Consider the following 25,124-nt stretch of genomic DNA (forward strand, 5'->3'; position numbering starts at 1 on the left):
CTGGAGGAACCGGAGCTGTGAGGGAAGCTTGAGGGGGCCGCCAGGGTTGGGGACCAGTGTGAGAGCCAGGGGAAGGCCAGGGCCAGAAGCCCACAGAAGCAGGAAGTAGAGGAAGTAAGACACAGCCTAGAAGATGGGGTGCTTGGGAGTGCCCCCCATGTGCTAGAAAACACTAGAAAAGTGGAAGGTATTGGTCAACAAGTTATGTTTGAGGTAGAGAGAGGGGGAAGAACAGCCAGGGGTAAGGCTCTGAGTTAGAGAAATTTTGGGGTCACAGGCAATGAAATCAAGATCCCTTGGAAAAACCACAGAAGTTGAGAAGGTCCCAGGCTGAGGAACGCTGACTTTTAAAGAACAGATGAGATACAGAAGTGTCTGGTGGGGTCGAGGGAGGCTGGACTGGGGGACATCAGGTAAGCATGATGGCAGAGAACCAAGGGACGTGTCCTATGAAGGTAGTGCCCATTGGTGACAGACACTTCTGAGAGGCCCAATGAGCTGGTCCACTGGGAGGGGAACCCATACCAGATCCAGGGGGGTACTGCCTTGAAGTTCTAAGCTCTCTCATCTTTCTGTCTTCTAACTTCAAGAAGGTCCCAGGTTTCTGACTTAGCTACAGGGAGGCCACTGGTGACCATAGAGTGGTTTCCACTGAGAGGTTGGAGCTTGAGCAGATAGATGTCTGTGGTTATCAAGGTTAGGAATGCAGTCTAGGAGCATAGATAGCTCTTCCACAGAGCAATCTTTATGTTCCACACATTGGGGGCAGGGGATGGGGATGGAGGGGGCAGAAGGGGCGGTGAAATATAAACCCACACGTGTGGAATGATGCCACTTACATAGGGTTGCCCATGGCTGTGTGTGCCCAGAAGGACACTAGCCAACACAGTAACTTCTGAGTGGCAGGATAGCAGGTGATTTTCACTCCCTTTGTATCATTTGAGTGTGTCCCAGTGAATTTTTTTTGGTATCATTAATCTACAATTACATGAGCAACATTAAGGTTACTAGACTCCCCCCATCATCAAGTCCCCCCCACATACCCCATTACAGTCACTGTCCATCAGCATAGTAAGATGCTATAGAGTCACTACTTGTCTTCTCTGTGTTGTACAGCCCTCCCCGTGCCTCCCCCCTACATTATGTCTGCTATTGTAATGCCCCCCGTCTTGCCAATGGGTTTCAGCCCTGGGCAAGTTTGCTATGGATTCAGTGTGACCAAAGAAAATGACAGCAAAACGTTCTTAGGGTGAAAGGGTTATATCCAACTTTATTTCCAGGTGGCAGGTCAGTCACTAAAATCCTGTTCACTCATAGCGAGTCTGCAGGCAGCAAGCCAGTCTCTGCCTCTGTGTGCCCCTCTGTCCACACAGCCGTCCCACACAGCCATCTTCCGGGCCTCTGTCCTCAGTGCTGCCACCACTCTAACCTCTGCTCTGCTCTGCTCTCCTGCAGCCTTGCAGCCCTGCCACCGTGTCGCACGTAGAACACTGGACGGAGCTCTTTTTATAGAGTCAACAGCCGTATATTGCCCACAAGTGTGCAGTGAGCTAGTCAACCAGGGCCTGGTGAGAATCCTGGCCACAGAAACTCTCATTTTGTCCACACTCCACCCCTCCAGGATTCTCTCCTCTCAATCCATGTGCTCTTAGTCCTCTGCAATGGTCCCTGTGCAAGGAAGCTTGAACATTGTTCTCCAGCCTCTCCAGCAAAAAGTCTTGCAGACACACAGACCACACTCGTGGCTCTGTCTCTGACCTCTGCCTCTTTGGTCTTAATGGCTGGAACTGCTGCTCTGGTTTCAGTTGTTGCCATAGCTCCAGTAAGATCCTATTTGGCTTCCCGTCTAATTTCCTTCCATCTACTCCTGCCTGTATCAAATCAACCCACATCTGGGTCCTCGTAACCCTCATGAGGCCCCTCAAATTCCTCCTGTGAGTAACAGGTCTTATTTCTTTCCGGGTTCTCATTGCTCCAGCTACTGTACATGTCACCTCGCATTTTGTAATTGCTGCCTCAAGGCGGGCTGCACTGTCAGGGAAGACAGCTTTCCCATCTCTGATCCTGACAGAACAATTCCATCCACACCTAAGTCCCACAGCCCCCAGCTCAGCGTGAGTATAGGGGCAAACCATAGAGTGCTCCACGACCCGGGGAGGGGGCTGCTCCTCTCCTTGCGGAACTTTCAGCAGCTGGGCCTTTATTTTCTTTACAACCCTGGGTGTGCTTTCAATACAGGAGGGACCAGTGCCTCTGGCACCACCCCTTCATCCTTCTCCAGCTCCTCCATTTCTGGGACTGATGGCACCTTTCTGTTCACTCCCCCAAGTGCCTCCTCTGCTACAATCTTTACTTTTTCTACTGTGCCTCACAGCAATGCCAGCTCAGTCTTCAGAAGGTCTCTTACCTTCAGCTCAATGCTTTGCAGCTGATGTTCTCGTGCCACCTCCACCTGTGCTTCCCTCAGGAGTTCGTTCTTTTCCTTGATGGCCTCTTCCTCCTTCAGAACACCTGGCAGCGCTGCTGTCTTGCTTCCAATGGCACCTTGCTGCAGGTGCTCTCGTGCTGCCTCTTCCCACATCAAGGCCATCTCCTTCCTCAGGGAATCCACAGACGTTTGCAGCTCATGTTCTCGTGCTGCCATTCCTTGGGTCTCCTCTGTAGATCTTTTTTTTTTTTGTAGATAATTATTTTTTATTGAAGGGTAGTTGACATACAGTATTACATTAGTTTCAGGTGTACAACACAATGATTCAAAATTTATATACATGATAATTCTAGCTACCAGCTATCACCATACAAAGTTGTTACAATATTTTGACTATATTCCTTATGCTATACATTACATCCTGGTTACTTATTTATTTTACAATTGGAAGTCTGTACTTTTTTTTTTTTTGAGAGGGCATCTCTCATATTTATTGATCAAATGGTTGTTAACAACAATAACATTTTGTATAGGGGAGTCAATGCTCAATGAATAATCATTAATCCACCCCAAGCCTAATTTTCGGCAGTCTCCAATCTTCTGAAGCATAACAAACAAGTTCTTACATGGAGAACAAATTCTTACATAGTGAATAAGTTCTTACATGGTGAACAGTACAAGGGCATTCATCACAGAAACTTTCGGTTTTGATCATGCATTATGAACTATAAACAATCAGTTCAAATATGAATATTCGTTTGATTTTTATACTTGATTTATATGTGGATACCACATTTCTCTATTATTATTATTTTTAATAAAATGCTGAAGTGGTAGATAGATGCAAGATAAAGGTAGAAAACATAGTTTAGTGTTGTAAAAGAGCAAATGTAGATGATCAGGTGTGTGCCTGTAGACTATGTGTTAATCCAAGCTAGACAAGGGCAATAAAACATCCACAAATGCAGAAGATTTCTCTCAGAACAGGGGGGGTGAAGTTTTAAGCCTCACCTCTGTTGATCCCCAATTTCTCACCTGATAGCCCCCCTGCAACTGTGCCTGTCTTAGGTTGTTCCTCCCTTGAGGAATCTTACCTGTCTCTGGCTAACCAGTCATCTTCCGGGGCCATACAGGGAAATGTAAAATTGGTAAGTGAGAGAGAAGCAATATTCTTTGAAAAGGTTAGCTTTTTACTTCTTTGCAGATTTATGCCCTGTGGCTTCTATGCCCAGCATTTGTCTTGAGGTATCTTTACCACTTGGAGGAATTATGATACTTGGTAAATTCAATATGAGGCACGAATTCTATTTAAGGGTTGTAATTAGGAAGGAAGAAGAAAAGCTATAGAAGTAGCAGGCGGAAGAAAACATGGGATGATTGATTATTTCTTTAACATATCTTCTTGTAGAGTAACTTCAGCATGTATAGGTTTTAAACTACTAATTAAATTGTGCACACACATTAACATAATAGGAATACAGTTGCATAACCAAAGCAGACCTATAATTACCAGCCATCTCCAGTGAAACCAAGAAAACCAGTTAGGTACCCTAGGCATTTGTGAAAACTTATCTATGATATGGTGGATATTGTCCAACTGAACTTGAACAGTCTGAGAGAAATCAGAAAAATTAAAACAACCCATTCCTGGGGACTTTTCACATCCCATATGTTCTTTTAACAGTAGATAGTCTGTAGTTGTAAGATTTTGGAGCATTGCAACTTGCACTTCTCCTAATTCTTGGTTGAGTTCCAACAGTATAGATCCAGTCAAATTTGCTGTCTTACTGTATGCACAGGCCAGCTTAGATATCTCCTTCTTCATTCCCATGGCAAGTCCAGGAACCAGTGGGATGAATGCAGCTACAGCTGTAGCAGTGCCTGGATCTTTGTTGAGGTTTTTTGATGATCATCTTCTGGTATGAATCTTCCAGAGAGTGCTGATGTTGGAAGTTCTTCTTCATATCATATCTTAGCTCATTTTCTGGGTAGCCAAATTAGGCTTTGACCCTCTGTATAAACACAAACAGACCCTTTGCCTACACTTTGATATGCCCTTTATACCATTGTGTAGAACTCATTGGAGGTCACCACACAGGAACTGCTTTTTTTTTTCTCTTAAGAGAAAGTAATATTATCAGAAAAATGTACCTCCATACCCGATCATCTGACACCCTTTAAGTGATCAAAATTAAGGATATTTAAAGCATGCATTAATCGTTGATTTACAGTTAGTTTTATCCCATCAGGGAGTAATCCCCTTTTCTGTAGATCTTTTTAAGACTGAGAAGCAGCCAACCCACAGTCCCTGCTGCCTCCCGGGCACTCTGCTTCTCAAAGGATCTGCTTACTATACCAAGTGCCACCCCTACTGCATCAGGTGTCACCTCCACTTGCCTCCAGTCCTAGGGTGAGGCCCAGTCCTCTAGGAGGAAAGCCACCTCACACCACATACCCATTGGGGGACGATCCACTGTCTCCCCATTCACAGGGGCAGCCCACTGAAACACCTCTCCCATCAGGGCAGCCTGTCTTTTTCCTTGGTCAACAATGAACCCTGCTGACTTTTGCCAATTGTCTTGCCAATGGGTTTCAGCCCCAGGCAAGTTCGCTATGGATTCAGTGTGACCAAAGAAAATGACAGCAAAACGTTCTTGGGGTGAAAGGGTTATACCCAACTTTATTTCCAGGTGGCAGGTCAGTCACTAAAATCCTGTACACTCAGAGAGAGTCTGCATGCAGCAAGTCAATCTCTGCCTCTGGGCCCCTCTGTCCACACAGCCATCCTCTGGGCCTCTCTGCAGTCATCCTGCACAGCCGTCCTCTGGGCCTCTGTCCTTGGCGCTGCCACCACTCTAGCCTCTGCTCTGCTCTCCTGCAGCCTTGCAGCCCTGCCACCATGTCACATGCAGAGCACTGGGTGGAGCTGTTTTTATAGAGTCAACAGCCATGTATTGCCCATAGGTGTGCAGTGAGCTAGTCAACCAGGGCCTGATGAGAATCCTGGCCACAGGAACTCTCATTTTATCCACACACACCCCTTTTTTCCCCCCTTATCCCTCCCTTCCCACCCACCCTCCCCAATCCCTTTCCCTTTGGTAACTATTAGTCCATTCTTGGGTTCTGTGAATCTGCTGCTGTTTTGTTCCTTCAGTTTTTTCTTTGTTCTTATACTCCACAGATGAGTGAAATCATCTGATACTTGTCTTTTTCTGCCTGGCTTATTTCACTGAGCATAATACCCTCTAGCTCCATCCATGTTGTTGCAAATGGTAGGATTTGTTTTCTTCTGATGGCTGAGTAATATTCCATTGTGTATATGTACCACATCTTCTTTATCCATTCATCTACTGATGGACACTTAGGTTGCTTCCATTTCTTGGAAATAGTGCTGCGGTAAACATAGGAGTGTATATGTCTTTTACAAACTGGGCTGCTGCATTCTTAGGGTAAATTCCTAGAAGTGGAATTCCTGGGTCAAATGGTATTTCTATTTTGAGCATTCTGAGGAACCTCCATACTACTTTCCACCATGGTTGAACTAGTTTACATTCCCACCAGCAGTGCAGGAGGGTTCCCCTTTCTCCACAACCTCTCCAACATTTGTTGTTGTTTGTCTTTCGGATGGTGGTGATCCTTACTGGTGTGAGGTGATATCTCATTGTGGTTTTAATTTGCATTTCTCTGATGACTAGAGATGTGGAGCATCTTTTCATGAGTCTCTTGGCCATCTGGATTTCTTCTTTGGAGAACTGTCTGTTCAGCTCCTCTGCCCATTTTTTAATTGGATTATTTGCTTTTTGTTTGTTGAGTTGAGTGAGCTCTTTATGTATTTTGGATGTCAACCCTTTATCGGATCTGTCATTTATGAATATATTCTCCCATACTGTAGGATGCCTTTTTGTTCTATTGATGGTGTCCTTTGCTGTACATAAGCTTTTCAGCTTGATATAGTCCCACTTGTTCATGTTTGCTTTTGTTTCTCTTGCCCAGGGAGATATGTTCATGAAGAAGTTGCTCATGTTTATGTCCAAGAAATTTTTGCCTATGTTTTTTCCTAAGAGTTTTATGGTTTCATAACTTACATTCAGGTCTTTGATCCATTTTGAATTTACTTATGTGTGTGGGGGTTAAACAATGATCCAGTTTCATTCTGAATTGTTTCCATTTTTATAACCTCAGAAGAAAGATTATTTTTCTTTGGAAAAAATAAAGAGTTCTGATAATGAAAGAAAAAGCTAAATAGGGCAGCAGCCAGAAGGAAAATGCAAGTGACGTGGGGCAGACATGAGCTTTTAATTTTTAAGCAGAAAAGTACATGTGCTCTGTTCTGAGGGTGCAGCAGGATGTCTCTCAGGAAGCTGGAAATGAGGAAAATAGTATGGGTCACTTGCAAACAACTTCAAGCCATATACACAGCAAACAATAAGCAATGAGTGCCCAGCCAGCCGAAGAGGGCTGAACACTAGGCAGAAAGAATGAGGAAGACTGACAAGCGCTGATGCAACCTGGTGGCCAAGATCTATTGTTACATAAAAATGAAACTTTCAGAGCAGAAGGTAGAATAGAATGTGCACCTGTTTGTGTGTATTTTTGTAATGTACACACAGGCTTGTAGGAAGTTTCCAGGAAGAAACCTAAAATGCTCCAAGAAGATAGGGATGAGCTGAGGACTTTTATTTATTATGTACTCAGGCTATTTGTTTTCTATTAGAAAAATGTTAGGATGCCCTCCTAGCATACACACACACAGTAGGGCAGATTGGATATGCCTTGCACAAAGGCACATAAGCTAGGGGTGAACAGAAGCTAAAACATTCTGGCAAGGGGCTCTTTGTCCAAAATCATCTGCCCAGATACTTTCTAATATCTCAATGGCTGGAATCTGTGCTGTTCGTGGGCCTTCAAGTGCCCCCAAAGCAACTGATAATGAATGAAGTGGCCCAAGAAAGAATGTGGCTGTTGGCCATGGAATGGGGAGTAATGATGTTGGCCAAAGAAATTTAGATTAAAAAAAGAGCCCTTAAACACCTCTCCGGTTTACTGCTTCCTAAGGTGGAACCAGCCCCGGGAGCCAGAAAAGATAAATGCTCACCTGAGAAAAGGAAAGACACTGGGGCCTAGCATCACACCTAAGAGGCTGAAGCCCTGTTCTCATGTTCTGCTTGGAAAGGCAGAATTTTGTTGCTTGGCGCCTCAGCTCATTGGCCTCCATCTGACACTCTGGAGGGATTGTCTGATTAGAAGCCTCAGCTGCCTTGTTCATTATTTCTGATTAATGACAGCACCTGAAATCTCTGGGCAACAGGGTCTGCCTGGGACCCAGGCGTGACCTACCCCGTCAACAAAAGCAAAATGGCTTTGTAGCCCCAGAGTAAGCAGTCTCCCGAAAACCGTTGTCTTAAGTAAGTCCTGGCCCCCTAGGAGCACATTTTGAACTGGCTCCTCCTCCTTGCCAGTTCCTTGCTGCAAATCTAAAATAACTGACATGTGCTCACAGTGAATTCATTTGAGAAGTTTGTTTTAACATTAAGCAATCACACAAGACCTGTATCCACCGCCACCCGCCACCCGCCACCAGTTGTTATTCTCATTGTACATTGATACTGTGGCACTGTCATTTGGGATCGAGAGTTGCTCAAGAGAAGGGATCAGTTGTGGTGTGTGGGCAAGCCAATCCTCCCAGCCTAAATGTTGAGAGCCAGAGGCCCCTTGGGAGATACAGTGTTATCCACCTTCCCCCTGAAAACTTCCATTAGCCCCTAGGAGCCACTCAGAATCCATTGCTAAAAACACCTGATAAAGCTAACACCTGTCAGGAAAACTGTGACTTTGACATTGGCAAAAAGATTGCTGTGTGCTCTCTAGAGCCCTTTCAGATGGTCTGATTCTACAAGATTCCTTGCCTTTCTGAATCTTTGACGAAAGCGTTGTACAATTCTGTAAATGGTGGAAAACCAATAGTAATACAAATGATTGTGAATGATTCTTGTCCATAGAGGTGCAATTGACGTCTGCCTTGGAAGAAACCATTTTTGCATCTATCAGCAAAGTCATTTCTGCATTTGATTAGCTGCATTTGATAAGCCTGTTCTTTGGATTCTCTTGTGAGCCCATTTCTTTACTCCTGCAGTTTCATTCAATGAAGGAGTTAGAACAAGATCTCTGACACATTTTCATTTTGTATTTGAACAATGATCTTATTTTTATCCCCCATTGTCCTTTAACATACCTCATCTCTTTTTATCTTGGCTACCCAGAAACACAATAGCAAAATTTTAAACCCACATGCAAGGTGTTGATTCACCAAGAATTTAACAGGATATAATGGAGAGCTGCTCCAAACACCTGGGAGGCAGCTGTAAAGCAATGAAAATTGCAGCAGCCCTCAGCTTCCCCCCATTTCCCTCCCTTTCCCACTCAAGCTTCCACAGGAGGCCAAAGGCAGGGCCCTCTGACATTACTACAGGATGCAGCCACTCTGGCCCTGCAGTGGAGGGAGGCAAGTGCCTCATGCTGATCAGAGGCTCATCTGGGTCTGACATTCAGGGTCACATCCTGGTCACACTTCCTCCCCACACCAGACACAACCACTTCCTCTTTCTGCTGAGGACAGAAGTTGAATGACAGATGAGTTCTTAGGGTGTTGTAACACCCAGGAACATGAGGGTAAGTAATGGAGGAGTGTTCATTGCAGGGAGTCGCCCGAGCAGTTCCATCTGAACACATGCTGGTGTTGGAGAGGAAACATTTTCTTCTGACCTCTAAAGTTTCTTTTGGCTGGTCTAAGAATTAACGTGGGACAGATTAGCAGGAGACAATCAAATTTTTGAACATATAGGAACCCCACATCCATGAGAGATTCAAAGACAGAAAGATAAAATGAATATGCCATCCTGAGCAAGGAGGGCAATTCACAGGGCAACAAGAGCAGGTGCTTGATAATTAGATGTTTGCCTGGCCATATAGATGGTCATGCAGGCAAAATTCATCTCTGGTTAAAAACTCTTATTTTAGGAAAGTACCCCAATTTAGATTTCTTCTAGGTTAGGTAAAGGGCACAATTTCTCTTGAGCCCACTGTGTCTCCATTGACCTCAGCTCAAAACAGTCCACCTGCCAAAGTGGGAGGGAGACTTCTTCTGAACCCCTTCGCCCATACTAGGTGTCATGTAAATCCTTATATTAACCCTGACATCGACAACTCCCCCATGTGAAATAGGATGCAAAGCAGGAGGAAGTGTTAGGGGAGCGCTGTGTATTTTCCTTGGTCCTTGTCCCTGCTGAAACAAAGAATTGAAGGGCAGAGTCACAGTAGTAAAGCAGAGTAAAAGTTTTATTTTAAGTTACTTAAAGAGAGAAAACCTCAGGGAGAGGAGGCACCCTGAAAGGTTTGTTTTATTTAAAGAGAGAAAGTGCACACTCGGAGAAAGGGGAGTGTGAGCTACCTCATAGAAGAGGCACTGAAAGATTGGGAAGGTTTTATTGAAGTTATGCACTTAGAGTACAGGTGACTTCAGAGAGGGGTACACACTGAAAAATTTAGAGTCTGGGGTTTTATAGGTGTTTGAGGATTTTCAGGAAGATGACAGAGGGCCAGGTGCAGACCTGTCAAATGGTCCCAGAATGTTAATCTTTGCTAAGACATTAAGTTTCTTCTTTTAACTTAACACAAGAAATTTTCTGCTTTGATTCCTTTCCAGGATGTCAGTTTCTGTCTAGCAACATATCAATCAAGACTGTCTGCCCTGCCTCCAAGGTGGACTGAGCCACTGTCTGTTTGATTAAAATGCAATCTTAGCTTTAAGATAGAATTCTTCCTGAATAGCTGGGCCTTTGAGCAGGCAAGAGTAAATCCTACAACGGTATGTTCTAATTGACACAGTGACCACATAGGCTATGCTGAGATACTTTTATCTGGGGAGTATTTGACATTCTAGATCAAGTTGCTCCTGGCCTTCTGAGCTTTCTATTTTTAACTGGTTAACTCTTTGAGTCCCTTCTAGTGGGCTTTACTGGCCTTATTCTTATTCCACCCCACTCATATCTCTTTTCCTGCCTAACAGAGAAGCCTCTTCAGTCAGCGGCAGAGCTGAGGGAGGATGTTGTCAGGCAGCTGTGTCTGGGTAGGTCCCTCTCTGTGCATTAGGTAAAACTTGGACAGGGGAGGGTTCTTGATTCTGAACGAGAAATAACTCTCCAGCAGATTGGAGAACTGTAGGTAAGGAAGGAATTCATTAAAGTGAGAGTAGTGGGGAATGGCAGCTGCCTTGCAAGCAGCAGAGAGCAAGGAAAAACAGGGAGAAAAGGGAAGCTCACTGAACTCCTGCTCTGCATAGGGCAGATCCCTTGCCAAGTCCTGAAGCCAGGGTCACTGAGTGTCCAGTATCTGCTTGAATTTGCACAGCACAGAGACTAAGCCCCTTCCACCCCAGGATTTGGGGGAGCCGCAGAGCACTGGACAGAGTGAGATTATGTTCTGAGAACTTCTCAAAGGCAAAGGAGATTTTCATGCAGACTACTTAAGTGTGTGATCATATAGTCGCAGTCCTGGCCAGGTCACTCAGGTGATGGGAACTTGCAAACCCACATCAGAGATCTCACTAGCCCTTCCCTACTTGTCTGAAGTAGAATGGAGAGAGTGAACATTTGTGCTTAAGTCTAGAAAACTGAATGGAATAACAAAGTAACAAAGACATCCACCACTGGCAGGGTGCAAAGACAAAACACAGCAAGTTGAATGATGAGAAGTCTTTATTTAAGGCAAAAAGTACACACTCAAAGAAAGGGGAGTGCAGGCAACCTCAGAGAGGAGGTATACTTAAGGGCTTAGGATTTTGTCTTTTAAGGCTTTCAAGAATGGGTCAAAGGGCAGCGGGGGACCAGTGTGTAAGCCTGACATGTAGTCTCATATCTCTCTTGTGAGAGACATGTCACCATCAATAGTCTTCTAGATAATTTTGTAAGAAACTTAACACAAGGAATTTATTGATCCTGTTCTTCCCCAAGACAGTGGTTTCCCTCAAGCAGTGGGAACATAGCAGGACTGCTTGTCCTGCCTTCAGATAGGTTATTGTATGATTACCAAAGGATCTGTTAGGAATCTTACCTCCAAACTCCCTGGTTTTTAAAATGGAATCTGAGCCTTAAGATGAAATCCCTCCTGTTCTTACTATACTATTTGTATCTTAGCATTTTTCATCAAAGGCAGGAAATATTCATTATGTTGCTTGTCCTGTCCTTGCCCCACTTCAAGCTGGGCCCCACAGCCCTGCTACATGACCCAGGACCCCACTGAGCACTCACCTCAGTGCCCAGACTGTCCTGTTGGTCCCATCTTACAGATGAGGTGACCTGGCAAGGCAGCCGAGGCAGGAAGCCAGGCTGGCTTTCCCTCAGCCTCCAGGCCATGTTCTCTGCTGCTCTGTTGGTCTTCTTGATAGGGATGGTCCATTCATGCACTCAGAACTCCTTTGCATATTATCACTGGCCTTGTGAGGCCTCCCTCTCCACCCCCTGCCCCTTTTACTGGACATCAAAGCCCGCTAGTTCTTTTAGGATTTGCTCTGGGATCACCACCTCCAGGAAGCCCACCTCCTGTACCCCCATCCTTACTCCCTTAGGCAACACTTCATGACCTTGCTTGGAGAGCATGATTCCTTCTTGATGCAAACCCCTGGTCCAGTGTACTTTAACACACAGAAATCATCTGGAGATTGTTAAGATACTGATTCTTAGGTCTGGGGTGGGTGCCTTTCAAATCCCTGGGTGATACCAACAGTGTTTGCTGAACACACCTGGAGTGGCAACAACATATATCAAGGGGCTTCTTGTTCTCAGTAGACCCAGAATCATAAACCCTTTCTCTGAAGGTACTCTACGGTACCCTTCAACACTTGTGAGCCCTGCCCTCAGCCAGACCCCCCACCCACAGGTCAAAGAGATGGAGCCACTCTAGATGTAGTATTTAAGTCAATTTATACTCAACCCTGCCCAGCAGGCACCAACTCCATTGTGCCCACAAGGACCCTGAGGCTCACAGCAGGTAGCTGGCAAAGCTGGCATTCCACATGAGGGCAGCCTTCCCTGAGAATGAGTCAGGTCTGGAGTGAGGCAGGAGCCAGCAGAGGGTCAGCCCACTGTGAGGCTCACAGCAGAGGGAACATAACCACCTCTCCTGGAGAGGGGGCCACAGCTCCTTGGGGATCCCCGAAGTGCCATGCCCTTGCTGGGCACTCCCAGGAGCTGTGGCAGGAAGACAGCCTGTGTTGGGGAGGCAGGAGGCAGCTCCACTGAGTATCAGGAAGCCCAGAGCAGGTCCCAGCCCTCTGGAGGCACCCACCATGGAGCTAGTGACTTGGCCACGGCACGCTCTCTCACACTCCTCTGCAGGGGCTTAGAGCCCCAGCCGACCACTGCCCTGCACCCTGTCCTCTCTGACCTTCATGCCTCTAGCCTGCTGCCCCTGGGGCAAAGGACTGGAAGCATGCCCTACCACTGAACTAGATCCAGGGGCCCAGATGCACAAGACCCTTTGCTAGCCCAGAAGTGGCGCTGGCAGGGCCCACCCCCCGTTGTCCCCAGCAACTTGCATCTTGGCTTCCCTGGAGACATGGGTTTACAGCTGCCCCAGGAAGAGGAGCCATGGCCCATGGGAAGACACATCGCCCAAAGCCAGGAAAATGCAGTCTTTCCTTCATGAATCGGCCTGGCCTCTCACTGTGGGAACAAGCCAACTCACTAGAGGCAACACTACTTGCAGGCTGGTGCTACTGGAGCCCATGGCCCTGCTGTGCACCCTCCATCCCCAAATCACCTGAATCTGTAGTCACTGTGCTTCATGCAGGAAGTCACTTTATTAGGAAGCAGACACAGGGTACATTGGGGAGTGGGAAGCAGTGCGCTGCCTCCTGGCAAGAGCCAGGACAACAGTAGCCAGAGTCAGGGTGACCCCTGTGACCAGGCCCAAGCCTAGCATCACAGAAGTGACAGATGAGACCGAGCTTCCCATGCTCTGGTCACCAGCCTGGCCCAGGAAGATCAGCGGCCCCATGGTGACATATGCTTCTTCTGTCACTGAAAAAAGACACCCAGGGTCACTTTAGTCCCTAACCAGGGATCAGATTAGGGGTTTTGCTCTGCATCCAGGGGCTGAACTAGGTTTTGTGCTAACAGCTGCATTATCCCCCATACTTCTGATTACATCTATTCAGAACCCCCCACGACAGTAGAGCTACCCTGGCTGACACCCAGAGGGGTGCTTAGAAACTCCCACTTAGCCCAAAACTGCATTCCCCTAGGAGCAAGTAGCCTAAACTAGGGGATGAAGGAAGAGTGTCCCCCAGAAGTGACAGCAGTTAAGACCTACCATGCCTACGACTGCGGGTAGCAGGCTTGTGCCACTTTCTCACTAGTGGGGACAGACTCCTGGTATGGCCTGGAATGCCACAGCTCCCCTTGTGACAGCATTGACAGATGTCAGCAGTGCCTTCCACAGGGGACCAGCTGAGAGAGACACAAGAGCATCAGATGGCCATGTTGCCCGCAGAAGGCACTGATAACATGCACATTGGAGACCGAGTGGACACCAGGGCCCCATCTGGTCGCTCACCTGTTGGAGGACTTGCTGAAGGAACAGGCTTTGTTTAGTTGGTCCGGGACTCGATCAGCCGGAGTGACCTTCAGATGGCAGGTGATATATACCTGGAAGTAAGAGCAGATTACCATGTAGAGTTCTTGGCTGTGCCAGTGATTTTCACACACCATTTCTTACATAACCTTAACCCTTTGGGGATGCCCCATTTTAGAGATTGGGACAATAGAGGGTCACAGGTTGACTTGCTTAAAACTTGGATTGGAACACATTATCGCCCAGTCTTTCTCAAACTTGTCCAGTCACTTAGCATCCTGCCCCCTGTAGAAGGGAGGATTTTGACAAACCCAGGGCTCAGGTCTGCCCTGGTCCTCTTGGCAGAGGCATCCCCTGCCAGAAGTGACCCTCTGACTCTAGGGAGTGCTCCCAACACTGCAAGGCCTTGAAGTTCTACCACCTTCCCTCTGCAGAGCGACAAACCTTGTCCACCACCTAGTGGTTGAGTACCAGCAGGGAGGACATTTCAGAAACTTGAACAAGCCAGGAAGCTCCTCTGGCCTCCTTCCTTCTGTCTGCCCCACCAGAGAAGGGCTTCTGTGTCCTTTAGAATCCCTGGTTTTAGGAAGGGAACCACTTTTATCCTCAGCTTCCCCATACATTTTTCTGATGCTAACTGGGGCCTACATCCCAGGGTGGTTTTAGTAGCTCTGGATTAAGAGTTTCCTTCTCCTTTGTGCCATGGCCATGGTCAACCTAGCCAACCCCTCCCTTTGAGGGAGAACCCTCCCAGAACTGAGGCTACCTTCCATTGATCTGCATGTCCTCTGGTCTCTGTTATCCATCCCCCACCCAAGTCCCTGGAGATACAGATGCCAACTCAGGTTTCACTCATGCTGATGACCACCATCCCTGTGAGACCTTATCCCCTTATTCCTTCCCACTGGACTGCCTAATATCAACATCAACTCCCTACCCTAACTGGGATCCTCTGCCCTAAGACCTAGAGGGTCCAGGGATCAGGACCCTTTCTCTGTCTTCCTCATTTCCAGCCCCATTCAACCTGGGACCGGCCATCAGAAGCTTTAGGACAGGTAGCAGGAGGGACATGGATTAGAGCTGTCTACCCATCTGTATCAAACTACTGTTCTCTGAACAGAACGATTGGTCAAAGTGAGGTAACATCAATGGACTCTCCTAAAAATTCACACTGCTCACCCTTTAATGCCATCCTACCCTAGGAGGCTCTGGGTCAGTGTTTTGCAAACCTAGCTGCTTATTAGTCACCTAGAAGCTTAAAGCTTCTGATTAATTGCCAAGTAAAACAAGATAGACTAGTGGATGGGTGGTGGAATATGATATTAGGGGGAGAACCTAGGTTGTAGGTACATAGGTGGTTGCTATAAAAATTCAGTTTTACATGAAGACTAATAAAATGTTGGGAAAAAGTGATGTCAGGCCTCACCCCAATTAAGTGAAAATATAGGATTATATGCAAGTATCAATATTTTTATGGCTTTTCCAGGTGACTAAGAGCCAGAGTTGAAAAATCCCTTCTTTAGTCACTTCTCCTTCCTGACCAGCTATTCCAAACTTCACATCCCCACTCCTGTGCTGGGAAACTTCTTTAGAAGCTGCTTGATTTTTAGTTGTAAGATTTAACCAGTCTTTTCTGGCTAGAAGCCAGTCTTTCTACCTATGCTTCCTGCCCCACCTGCCCAGGCCTCCACCACCAGGAGTGGTCTATACCCTAGCTCCCTCCCCCTCTACCGCCCTTAGCTTCAAGTTGGGGTTTTTAGCTTAGGAGTTCAGGGGGTGGCCCCCAGAGCAGCAACACCAACAGTACCTGGAGGCTTGTGAGAAATGCAGATTCTAGGCTCCACTCTGGACCTACAGAACCAAACCCTGGGGGTGGGGCCCACAGTCTATATCAACAGGAAATCTGAGTGCATCAGCATCATAAGGAATCACCAGTCTAGCCTACAGTCAAGTTTGAGAGGCTACCCTATGTGAAATGAAGTTCATACACACTTTCCTTACCCTTCTAGAAACCTCCAGGAAGGCCAACACTCACTTTTATCAACTCCTTTACTCAACCCAACATCGGCTTCTGGCTCTGCTACCCCTGGCAGGGACAAGATGAATGACCTGGTCACCAAAAGTTGTGGCTGTTGGTCATCTTTGAGACATTGGCTAAGTCTCCTGGGTTCCTATTCTTCTAGTTGGTTCTATTTCTAGGACCCCTGGTTCTCTCTCCATCCTTCACAGGTTTTCTACTTATCTCCTAAGGGTCTGTGTTGATCCTGCCTTCTCCTTGAAGATCTCACTAGAGCCCATGGCTTTATCTACTTGATAAGTTGGTGGCGTTTGAGACAGGGGCAAGCTATCGAGTTGTTGCTTAAGGGGACAGCTAGTGAGTGACAGCAGCAGACAGTAAGCCTTCTCTGCCCAAGCCTGCAGTTTCGTCTGATACCAAGCCATTAAAAAAGCTATTACCGTGTTTCTGGAGTCATTTGCAAAATGGAACACATCTACTGTGAACTGGAGAGTCTCTGGCCGGGGTCTGGGGGCTTTGAAGGCAGAAGAAGCATCAGAGAGACCATCCACAAGACAACTTTGAATAGAACAAGTGAAGAATGGAGTTAGAGGCCAGGGAAGGTGGCAAAGTTCATGTTGTTACAAGGATTGCCTGGAAAGGCAGGGCAGCCCTCACCCGTGGAAGTCCACAATGCTGTGATAAGGGGAAGTGTTACGGTCTGGTGTCAGTGTGGCCACACAGTGGTCCACGAATAGTCGCAGTGGCACATGGCTGCCAGTGTGGACTTCGGCCTGCAGGTGGGCTGTATCTCCCAGCTGAAAGGTGGGGGACCTCTTCTCAGCAACCCAGTTCTCTGAAAGGCATACAGTGATCAGAAACAGCTAGAACTCTCCACCAGCCCCCCACCAGCCCTCTTTGCTCACCATCCATCAGGCGTAGAGAGAAAACCAGCTTCTCCTCCGAGAACACTGTGCTCTTGAAGGGTACCCAGGTGGGCAGGATGGCCTGGCTGCTCACATTGCCCTGCCTGGGAGAAGAGCAGCAGCTGCTCACACCAGCCTGGGGCTCACTGCATCTGGCTCCAGAGTGGGCAGAGTCCTCAGCTGTGGCCCTAGGCAGCTGCTAGTCCCTGACGGCTGACAGGCCCCTGAAGCCTGAGCCTGCCCCCAGCGCTGCTAGCCCCCACACCTGTGAGCAGGCCCCACCCCATCAGCTGTGACAGACCTCCAGGCTGCAGCATGAGACAATACACCTGAATTAAGAGTTTGGTTTCTAGATCCCCATCTGCTCCTTATCAAGGTTATTCCTGGGGGCTCAGGCTTGGGGCCTGAGGGTGCAGCCCCTCTGCACCCCTCAGGGTTCTTGAGAGTCCTAGCAAATGCAGGCCTCTGGAGGTAAGTGCGGATAGGCCTCTGGTTCTCCAGGAGCCACTGAGACAGCCCAGGCCTATACTGGAACAGGAAGGTCCTTGGAAGCAGCCAGGCACCCCCAGGTGTCTGCACTGCTGATCCCCCAGGGCCATGTGGAAGAAACTGCTCCTAGAGTGGTGCTGCTATGAGGCCAGAGCTCAGGTCCCTGGGGCCAGGATAAAGCACTGTAGCTAGGGGCAGCCACCCTGCAAGGTGCACAGCTGACAGGCCCAGTGAGCCAACTGTTAATGTGTGTATGCAATTTAACTAGTAGTTTGTTAAAACCTATATATATATATTCAAGTTATGTCTGTCTTTCGACATGTTCGATCTCAGCCATGTAATGCATATTTCACCCAAAACTGAGATACCATATAATCCACAAGGCCAAAGCATTGTAGAATGTGCCCATGGCACCCTTAAAGCTCAATTAGAAAAAAAAAAGGGGGGGGGGAGTTATACCCCCGGTCACCACAGAACCATTTAAATCATATTTGCAGCCAAAACCACATCTGATATATTAAATCAGATAATACATGTTCAAAGAACCCCTGAATAGTCTCTGGCACAGTCACACCTCTCTTAACCCTAAGCATTTTATGTCTTCTATTGCTGTTACTAGGGCCTTGTGTCCTTCGCAGCATGTGGAAACTCATCCAACAAGCCTTAAGAGACCTGCATCATTTGAAATTGCAGACGGCCCCCCCACTTGTAAATCATAAGTTCTAAAGTCAAGTATGGTAGCCAATGACGGGTAAGATATGGTTGAATTGTAAATACCAACCTAAGACAGGGAGTGGTTGACAGAGGACTATAGCCCCATGACAGGTAAGGATTTACTTCAACCATACAACCTAAGACAGGCACATACCTTGACCCAGTCTGGGTTAGGCTGGTTGTTTTACTAAAGAAAAAAAGGGGGAGATGTTGGGGACGGCCTTTGTCTTCTCACATGTTTGCAGGCAGAATGGGAAAGCATCTTCCATGTCTGAACACAGCATAGGAAAGCACAAGCTTGAGAGCAACCGGTACAGTCCTTGGAAGTTATCTGCCCACAAAAACATATCTTGTCCTCAAAGACAAGCCAAGACTCCTCACTCTGAAAATAGGGTGACCTTGAGAATGTGTGAAAACACCTCCCCTGCTTCTGGCCTGCCCCCCACCTCCCCGAGAAGGGAAAGATGAGTATAGCACTTGGCTGAGGTCCGAGAAAGGCAGTATAAAAAAGGTGCTGCACCACATCGGGGCTGCAGCCATTGTCTGTCTGTGTTGTCTGTGTTCTTTGTTCTCTCCTTTCACCTAAAGAAGATGAGCAGCACGTTACATCTGGCGCCCAACGTGGGGCGTCCTCTCAGAGTGAGGTTAGAGATAGATTAGAGCTTGCTTGCTTATGCTGTAATAAAGAGCTTGAGTGAACTATCAGTCCCAGCCTGCCTCCTGTCCAACCCTCATGCTGCTGGACGGCACAAGGAGAAGAAATTCTAATGATATGTTCCAGGGGCCCTCTGGAAAATATCACCAACGTTCTCAGGTCAGTCCCAGGCAGGGGTTCTGAAGTGAGAAACGGCTGTGGTCCCAGGAAGGCTTTGGCCTCTGACCAATAAGAGAGCAGCTGGGCTTTCTGCCCTTGGCTCCTACGCCTGCCACTCCACGTGGTCAGGCCCAAGCTCCTCAGTGCTCAGCTGGGCCCTAAGCCCCTGCTGCTACATCTCAGCCCCGTGTCCCAGACCCTCTCACCAACTGCCATCCACCTGCTATATCAGCTACCGGTGACCTTCCAGGCTGAACAGCAGGCCTCATGCATTCTGCAGGACTCTCAGGAGGGGCATGGGCTCAGGTAAGCCTGAATGCTTTTACTGGGCCTATTGGGCTCTGAGAACCTGTCTGTCGCTCTCACCTTCCCAACTTTTGATGAGACCCTGGGCTCCAGCCCCTACTGGTGACATGCCCTCCCCTTTGGGGAGCAGAGGGCTCTGCCCAGACTGTCTCAGGCCCCTCCCAGGGTCTTGCTCTGGGAAACTCTACCTTGACCCACGCTAACCTGGGGTAGTGGCACTTGATGGGAATCTTGGCGAGGTTAGTCCTCAGGATGGACAGGTTCCTCTCAGGGTGGGGCTTGTGGAGCAGGAATGTGCTGTACACCAGGGCATCATCGGTCACCTGAAGGAAAGGGGTGGGTTAACCCTACAAGCATCACCTGTCCTAGGTGTGCCCAACCCATGCTGGTTGAAGGGGGAGGGTAGAGAAAACACAGACTCTGGACTCAAAGCCCACCTGGCTGTTGGCCTATGGAGAGCCTGACAGGTGCCACCCTCGCCAGTGTTTTATCCCCAAAAGGACACCACCACCAGAGGGTGTGGATCAGCTCTGCAGCAAGCAGTGCTCAGTGACCAGAGGCGCTGGGCATGGGCTCTGCAACTCAGGCTACCACAACCACCCCACTCTCACACTTGGTTTCCTTTTTCAGGGGCATGGGGCCAAGAAAGCCAGGCAGTTCCAGGAACTTGAACTCATTGTCACAACAGTTAACACTAGAGTTGTCCTCTCTCTTCTGACCTATTCTCAAGCCCATTTCACAGAAGGAGAAGCTGGTTCAGTGGTTTCCCGAGGCTGGAAGAGCCCAGGTAATGTGCAGCTTTTGATAGGCTGCACAGAGGCTGCTAGGGCCCAAGTGGCTGCTGGCCCCACCTGATCCACTCGGTCTTCAGGAACAGTCCTAGCTTTCTGCTAGCAAGCACCCCAGGTGGACCATCTCTGTAATTTGTGGGACCCAGTACAAAGTGAAAATGTGGGGCCCTTGTTCAAAAGTCAGGAATTCAGGACAGCCAGCACTAAGTCAAGTGTGGGCCCTGTGGGACTGCATTCCCAGGAGCCAGCCCTGGCCCCAAGTGATCCTCATCTGGCAAGGCTGGGAACCCGCACTGGAGGAGGAGGGACCAGGCTGTGCTCCACACTGGACTCACCTGGGGATCTGAAAATTACTGACACCTGTTCCCACTTTCATTCTCATTTAGGATGGGAGATAGGATTTTCCCTAGGTGATTCTAATGCCCAAGATTTGGGAGTCGCTAGACTAGAATAATTCTGTTAGTAACTCCTAGGACTCTCTGGTCTGCCTCCCCTCTCACCAGAGAAACAAGGGTCAGGAGACCTCAAGCCCTGGGGCTTCCCCTTAAGGCCACAGCTCCAGGTGGAGGCTCCAGGGGCTGCACCAAGGGTACCCCAGACTAGCCAGGGATCCTGCACCCTGCCCAGTCCTTCCTTGCCTTGCTGGCAGGCCCATTCTTGTAGACTGATATCCGTGTCCCCACTGCTGACTTGCGGAAGGAGGTGTGGCCTGAGTCACTCAGCTCTCTTGTCGCATAGCCTCCCATGTGGGACTGACTCCCAGATGCCTGGTTTGAGCCTTAAGGTCTTCAACACAGAAGAGATAATACCCTTTGTCCCTTCCTTCAATGCCACCTTTAATTTGAGGCTTCAAGCCATTAGACATGAGAGAGTTAGGCCAAAATTTAAGTTTTTGGATTACCTCTGGGCTTTCTGAGGTGTCAACATTGACCTCTTCCAAACAAGTTTCTGGGGCCCCAGCAAGTGCTGGGCTACCCACAGGGTTATCCTAACATACCCCACACCTGGGCCACGTCTCTCCTGGATGCTCTCGAGAGCTTCATAAACCCTCAGGAATCAAGTGGAGTACCCAGTCTGACCCACAGTACACTGCCACCTGTGGACTCTGCCCTACTTACCCGATTTTAGCAGCTAGAGGGAGACCTTCCCCCCTCCACACCCCATGTCACCAGTGCCCAGCTCCCAGCCTTAGCTGCTCCTCCCTGCCCCCCAACCAGGGAAAGGGAGCTGCCTTCACCCACCTGGAGCTGGCTCTGCAGCACCCCCACCATGCCCCCCACTGAAACCAGCCCTGTGGCCCCAGCCTCACCTGCATGCTGCTGCCACACTTATGCAATCCGACCTCAAACCTGACCACATTGTCCTGGTCCAGGGGCTCACAGTTCTCAGGGCCGAGGGTGAGGTCTGCAGGCCTGACGAGCTTCCCAGTGCCAAAAAGGTCCTTGTTCACAGTGACCACCAGCTGGGCCTCCAGGCACTCCACCACCACAGGCGCCTTAGAGGGCCTGGGACTGGGGGTCTCACTCCTCCAGGTGGTCTGGGAGTAGCATAGCTCCATACCTCCCCAGAGCAGAAAGCAGACAAAAAGCCTGTGACACAGGATCATGGTGCCCACAAAGTCACTCCCACTGGTAACTGCTAGGTAACCACCACCAGCCCTCTTATATCCTAGATGATGGCCATGCCCACCTGGGCTCCCACCTGCCTCCCTTCCCCAGCCAATCCAGTCAACTAGGCCCTAGCTGCTCGAAGTGGCCCCTGGCCCAGCAGCATTGGCATCACCTGGGAGCCTGATAGAGCTGCAAACTCAGCCCCACCCTAGGCCAATCTTCTGGTTTGTCAGAACCTGGTTTTCCACTGTCTCCCCATATGATCTGTATTCATGTTAAGGTTTGACAAGTGTGGGCTGGCACCTGGTCAATCATAATCTCTCACCCCCTCCTTATGCCCACCCAACCTCACAGCCCAGTGAGGGAGCTGAGGGCCATCCCAGGTCAATGGGGGAGACCAGGAGAAAGGCCTTGACTGAAGGGTGAGGAGTGTTTTGTCAGAGGTGGTAGGGAGCTCATTCCAAGTGGAGTACAGGAGGCGGTGTCATCAGGAGGCCAGGGAATTTCCCTGGCTGCTGCCCAATTTTGGGGGAGATAAGAGGGGAGGTCGCTCAGGCAGAGGCAGCTGTACAAACAGATATGTAGAGAGGGCACTGGGTGAGCTTGGGGGTGAAACTCAGGGGCTCAGAGTTGCTGGTGTCTCAGGTCATGGGGGTGCAGGGCAAGAGTGGCAGTTCAGGGGGCTGGGGAGTTGGAAGGAATAGGATCATGAAGGTACCCCGCTGAGAGGCTGAATTTTGCTCTGCAGGCAAGGGAAGCCACAGAAGGGTGCTGAAGGAGGTGAGTGACCTGGCTAGCTCTGGTTGGGAAGGGGTAGGACTAGAGACAAGGGTCAGGAGGCTACTGTCCCGGTCCTGGCAGGAGAGGGTGAAGGACTGCCATGTCAACATTTACTGGTGGTCTGTTCTGCCAGGCCTGTGTGAGACTCCTTCAAGAGAGGAGGAAACTACAAAAATGAATGGCACTTAACTCCTAGGGGCAGTAGTGTAGACTCACTTGCAAATGCTTGCTTCCAAAGCAAGTGAACCACAGATTTAAGTTACCTAATCTGTCCGTGGGTTCTTTTTGCTGCGTGTGTGTGTGTGTTGGGGGTGGTGTTGATACTCCAGTTTACTTGTGGAGGGAAGAAATTAACCCCACAACTTCTTTGATTTGGGGGTAGTGGGTAGAGGCAGCCAGCAGAGAGAAGCAGGTGAGAGCCTAGAGCTCAGGCTCCAAGCTTGCCTGGGAGGCCTACAATAGTGGAAACCCTCCCCTCCGGGTTTCCTGCCTGCTAGGCCTAAAGGGAGAGAACCAGCTGTGGCCTGAGGCCGCTGAGAGACAGTGAACTGTGTCCTCCAAGTGGTGGCCCGCTGGGGGAGGGGCCTCTCCGTGCTTGTTACCCCCTGTGTTTTCGAATTGAGCGGAGGATGAAAAACCAGGGCCTCCCTAAAGCCTGGTATCAGTCCCCTCTCCCTCTCTGCCTTCAAGTTAACCACCCCGACACCCGTTTAGAAGGCTTCAGAAAAAAAAGATTGAAGAAATTGGTGAGGGTGGGGATGAGGTGTGTAGTGGGTGGGGAGCCTAGGTGAGGATAGGGGAGAGTCTGTGCACATGAGGTGGTGGTAAGCATGTGTTCCCCTAATCCGGAAAGAGGACTAGACACAACCCATCAGTGAAGATGGCTTGTCCAGCCCCTACTCACTCAACCCTGTCCAGATACGGGGTCTTTTGCATTTTTCTGAGAAGTGCTGCCATCTGGTGGCCAGAATGCGCCAAAGGTGTGGCCACCATCCCATAGCATTTCCCTTAAAATTCCTTAGATCCCAGATACTGGTTTCTAAACACTATTCCTCTCTAAAAGCAGGACTCAGGGATTCTTGGAGAATTGGCTGATTCCAGGACTGAGGCCAAGAAAGTACAAGGTGAACCTGGAGTATCTTGTGCCCAAAACTCACAAAATGATGAGAACATGTGAAAGACCACAGGAACCAAATTGGGGAAAAATGTATATCAAAGTGAATGAGAACAATACAGACTATTGAATAAAATAAGAATCCATGAGCATCCATACTGATGATAAATACATGCATAAAATCTCATAAATGGGAAACTTCCTTACAGTGGAAGGTCAAGTAATTAATCTTAGGAGGAATGACAGATTTAGAAAATAACCATTTGCAATCACAGTAGTAACAAATCCAGGCAAGAATTATCAGTGTATGTTAAAAACTTAGTTGATGGCATGATGGAGATGTTAGCTAACTGAGGTTGGAATTATTTTGCAATATATGCATATCAAATCAACATGTATACATCTTGAATTTGCACATTGTCAATTATATCTTGATAAAGCTGGGGAAAAAAGTTCTGGAGATGGATGCACATCAGTATGAATGTACTGAATGCCACTGAACTTAAAAATGGTTGAAATGGTAAATTTTCTGTTAAGTATATTTTACCAAATAAAAATAGTAAAAAGAACAAAATGAAACTAGCTGATGGATGTTTGAATACATAGTTTCAAAGTTTCTCCCTAAAGATTCTTTAATTACAGAGGAGTAAGTGGTTACTTTAGCTGGATAAATCAGCAGATACCACTAGCCACATGGTCAAAGTTAACTAACCACTAGTGGAATAAGTCTCCCATTAGTGGGATAAACTGACATCATATGCCCCCTACTGTGAGGGGCTGATGCTCAGTGTTTAGAAAAAAGTATGCATATGTGTATGTATACATGTATGTGTATATATACTTGTGTGTATGTATATATATGTGTGTGTGTGTCACCCAAATGGGGGAAAAATTTTGATTTCTACTTCATATATAAAAATAAAGCCTAAACAAAGAGCTGAATGTGGAAGAACAATCTTTAAAACTTGTAGAGGGAAATAGAAGCTCCTAGACCAGATTGAGGTAGAAGATGCTCACTAAATACGACTCCACTCCCTCATCCCATAAAAACACAGATCATTAAAGAAAGGTGTCTTTTTAGGGCACTTTCATAAATAGTGGTAAAAATATCTGTAATAACAATGACCATTTATCATTTAATCACACTATGCCAGGACCGGGCTAAGTATCCCAATCCTTACACCCACCTAGGAATTCATCATTGACCCTGCTTCACACATGAGCAAACACACACCCAGAAATTGTGCCTGAGGATCCAAACCAAGATTCCATACCAGATCTATCATACTCCAGTTCCTGTTCTGTTGCCTCTAATGCTTACTGTCTCTCTGATGCTTTACAGTAGAGCTAATAATACCCAATGAATGTCAGGGTAGGGGAGGAGATACACCCAGGTAAATATCTCCAACACAAGTGTTAGAGTTTACATACCCCAGCTCCCCAGCTAGTTCACGTTAGACATTCCGTAGATGCTTAGAAAATTAGGACTTCCCCTTCTACCTGTCACCCTGGAAAGACAAAATAGCTG

The 25,124-nt window shown here is 48.0% G+C and overlaps 1 protein-coding gene across 1 annotated transcript; it reads right to left on the reverse strand.

Annotated features, from left to right (window-relative positions):
* Nucleotides 1-13,255: 13,255 nt before the first annotated feature.
* Nucleotides 13,256-22,041, reverse strand: ZP3 (zona pellucida glycoprotein 3). Its single transcript, XM_017640435.3, has 8 exons — nucleotides 21,402-22,041; nucleotides 19,506-19,624; nucleotides 16,979-17,082; nucleotides 16,731-16,908; nucleotides 16,514-16,631; nucleotides 14,039-14,130; nucleotides 13,796-13,932; nucleotides 13,256-13,503 (listed from the first exon to the last, which is right to left on the reverse strand). The coding sequence occupies exons 1-8, from the start codon at nucleotides 21,696-21,698 to the stop codon at nucleotides 13,286-13,288; spliced, it is 1,263 nt and encodes a 420-aa protein (XP_017495924.1). The 5' UTR covers nucleotides 21,699-22,041; the 3' UTR covers nucleotides 13,256-13,285.
* Nucleotides 22,042-25,124: the final 3,083 nt, after the last annotated feature.

Source organism: Manis javanica, chromosome 10, assembly GCF_040802235.1.
Source record: "Manis javanica isolate MJ-LG chromosome 10, MJ_LKY, whole genome shotgun sequence".
In the NCBI taxonomy this organism is placed as follows: domain Eukaryota; kingdom Metazoa; phylum Chordata; class Mammalia; order Pholidota; family Manidae; genus Manis; species Manis javanica.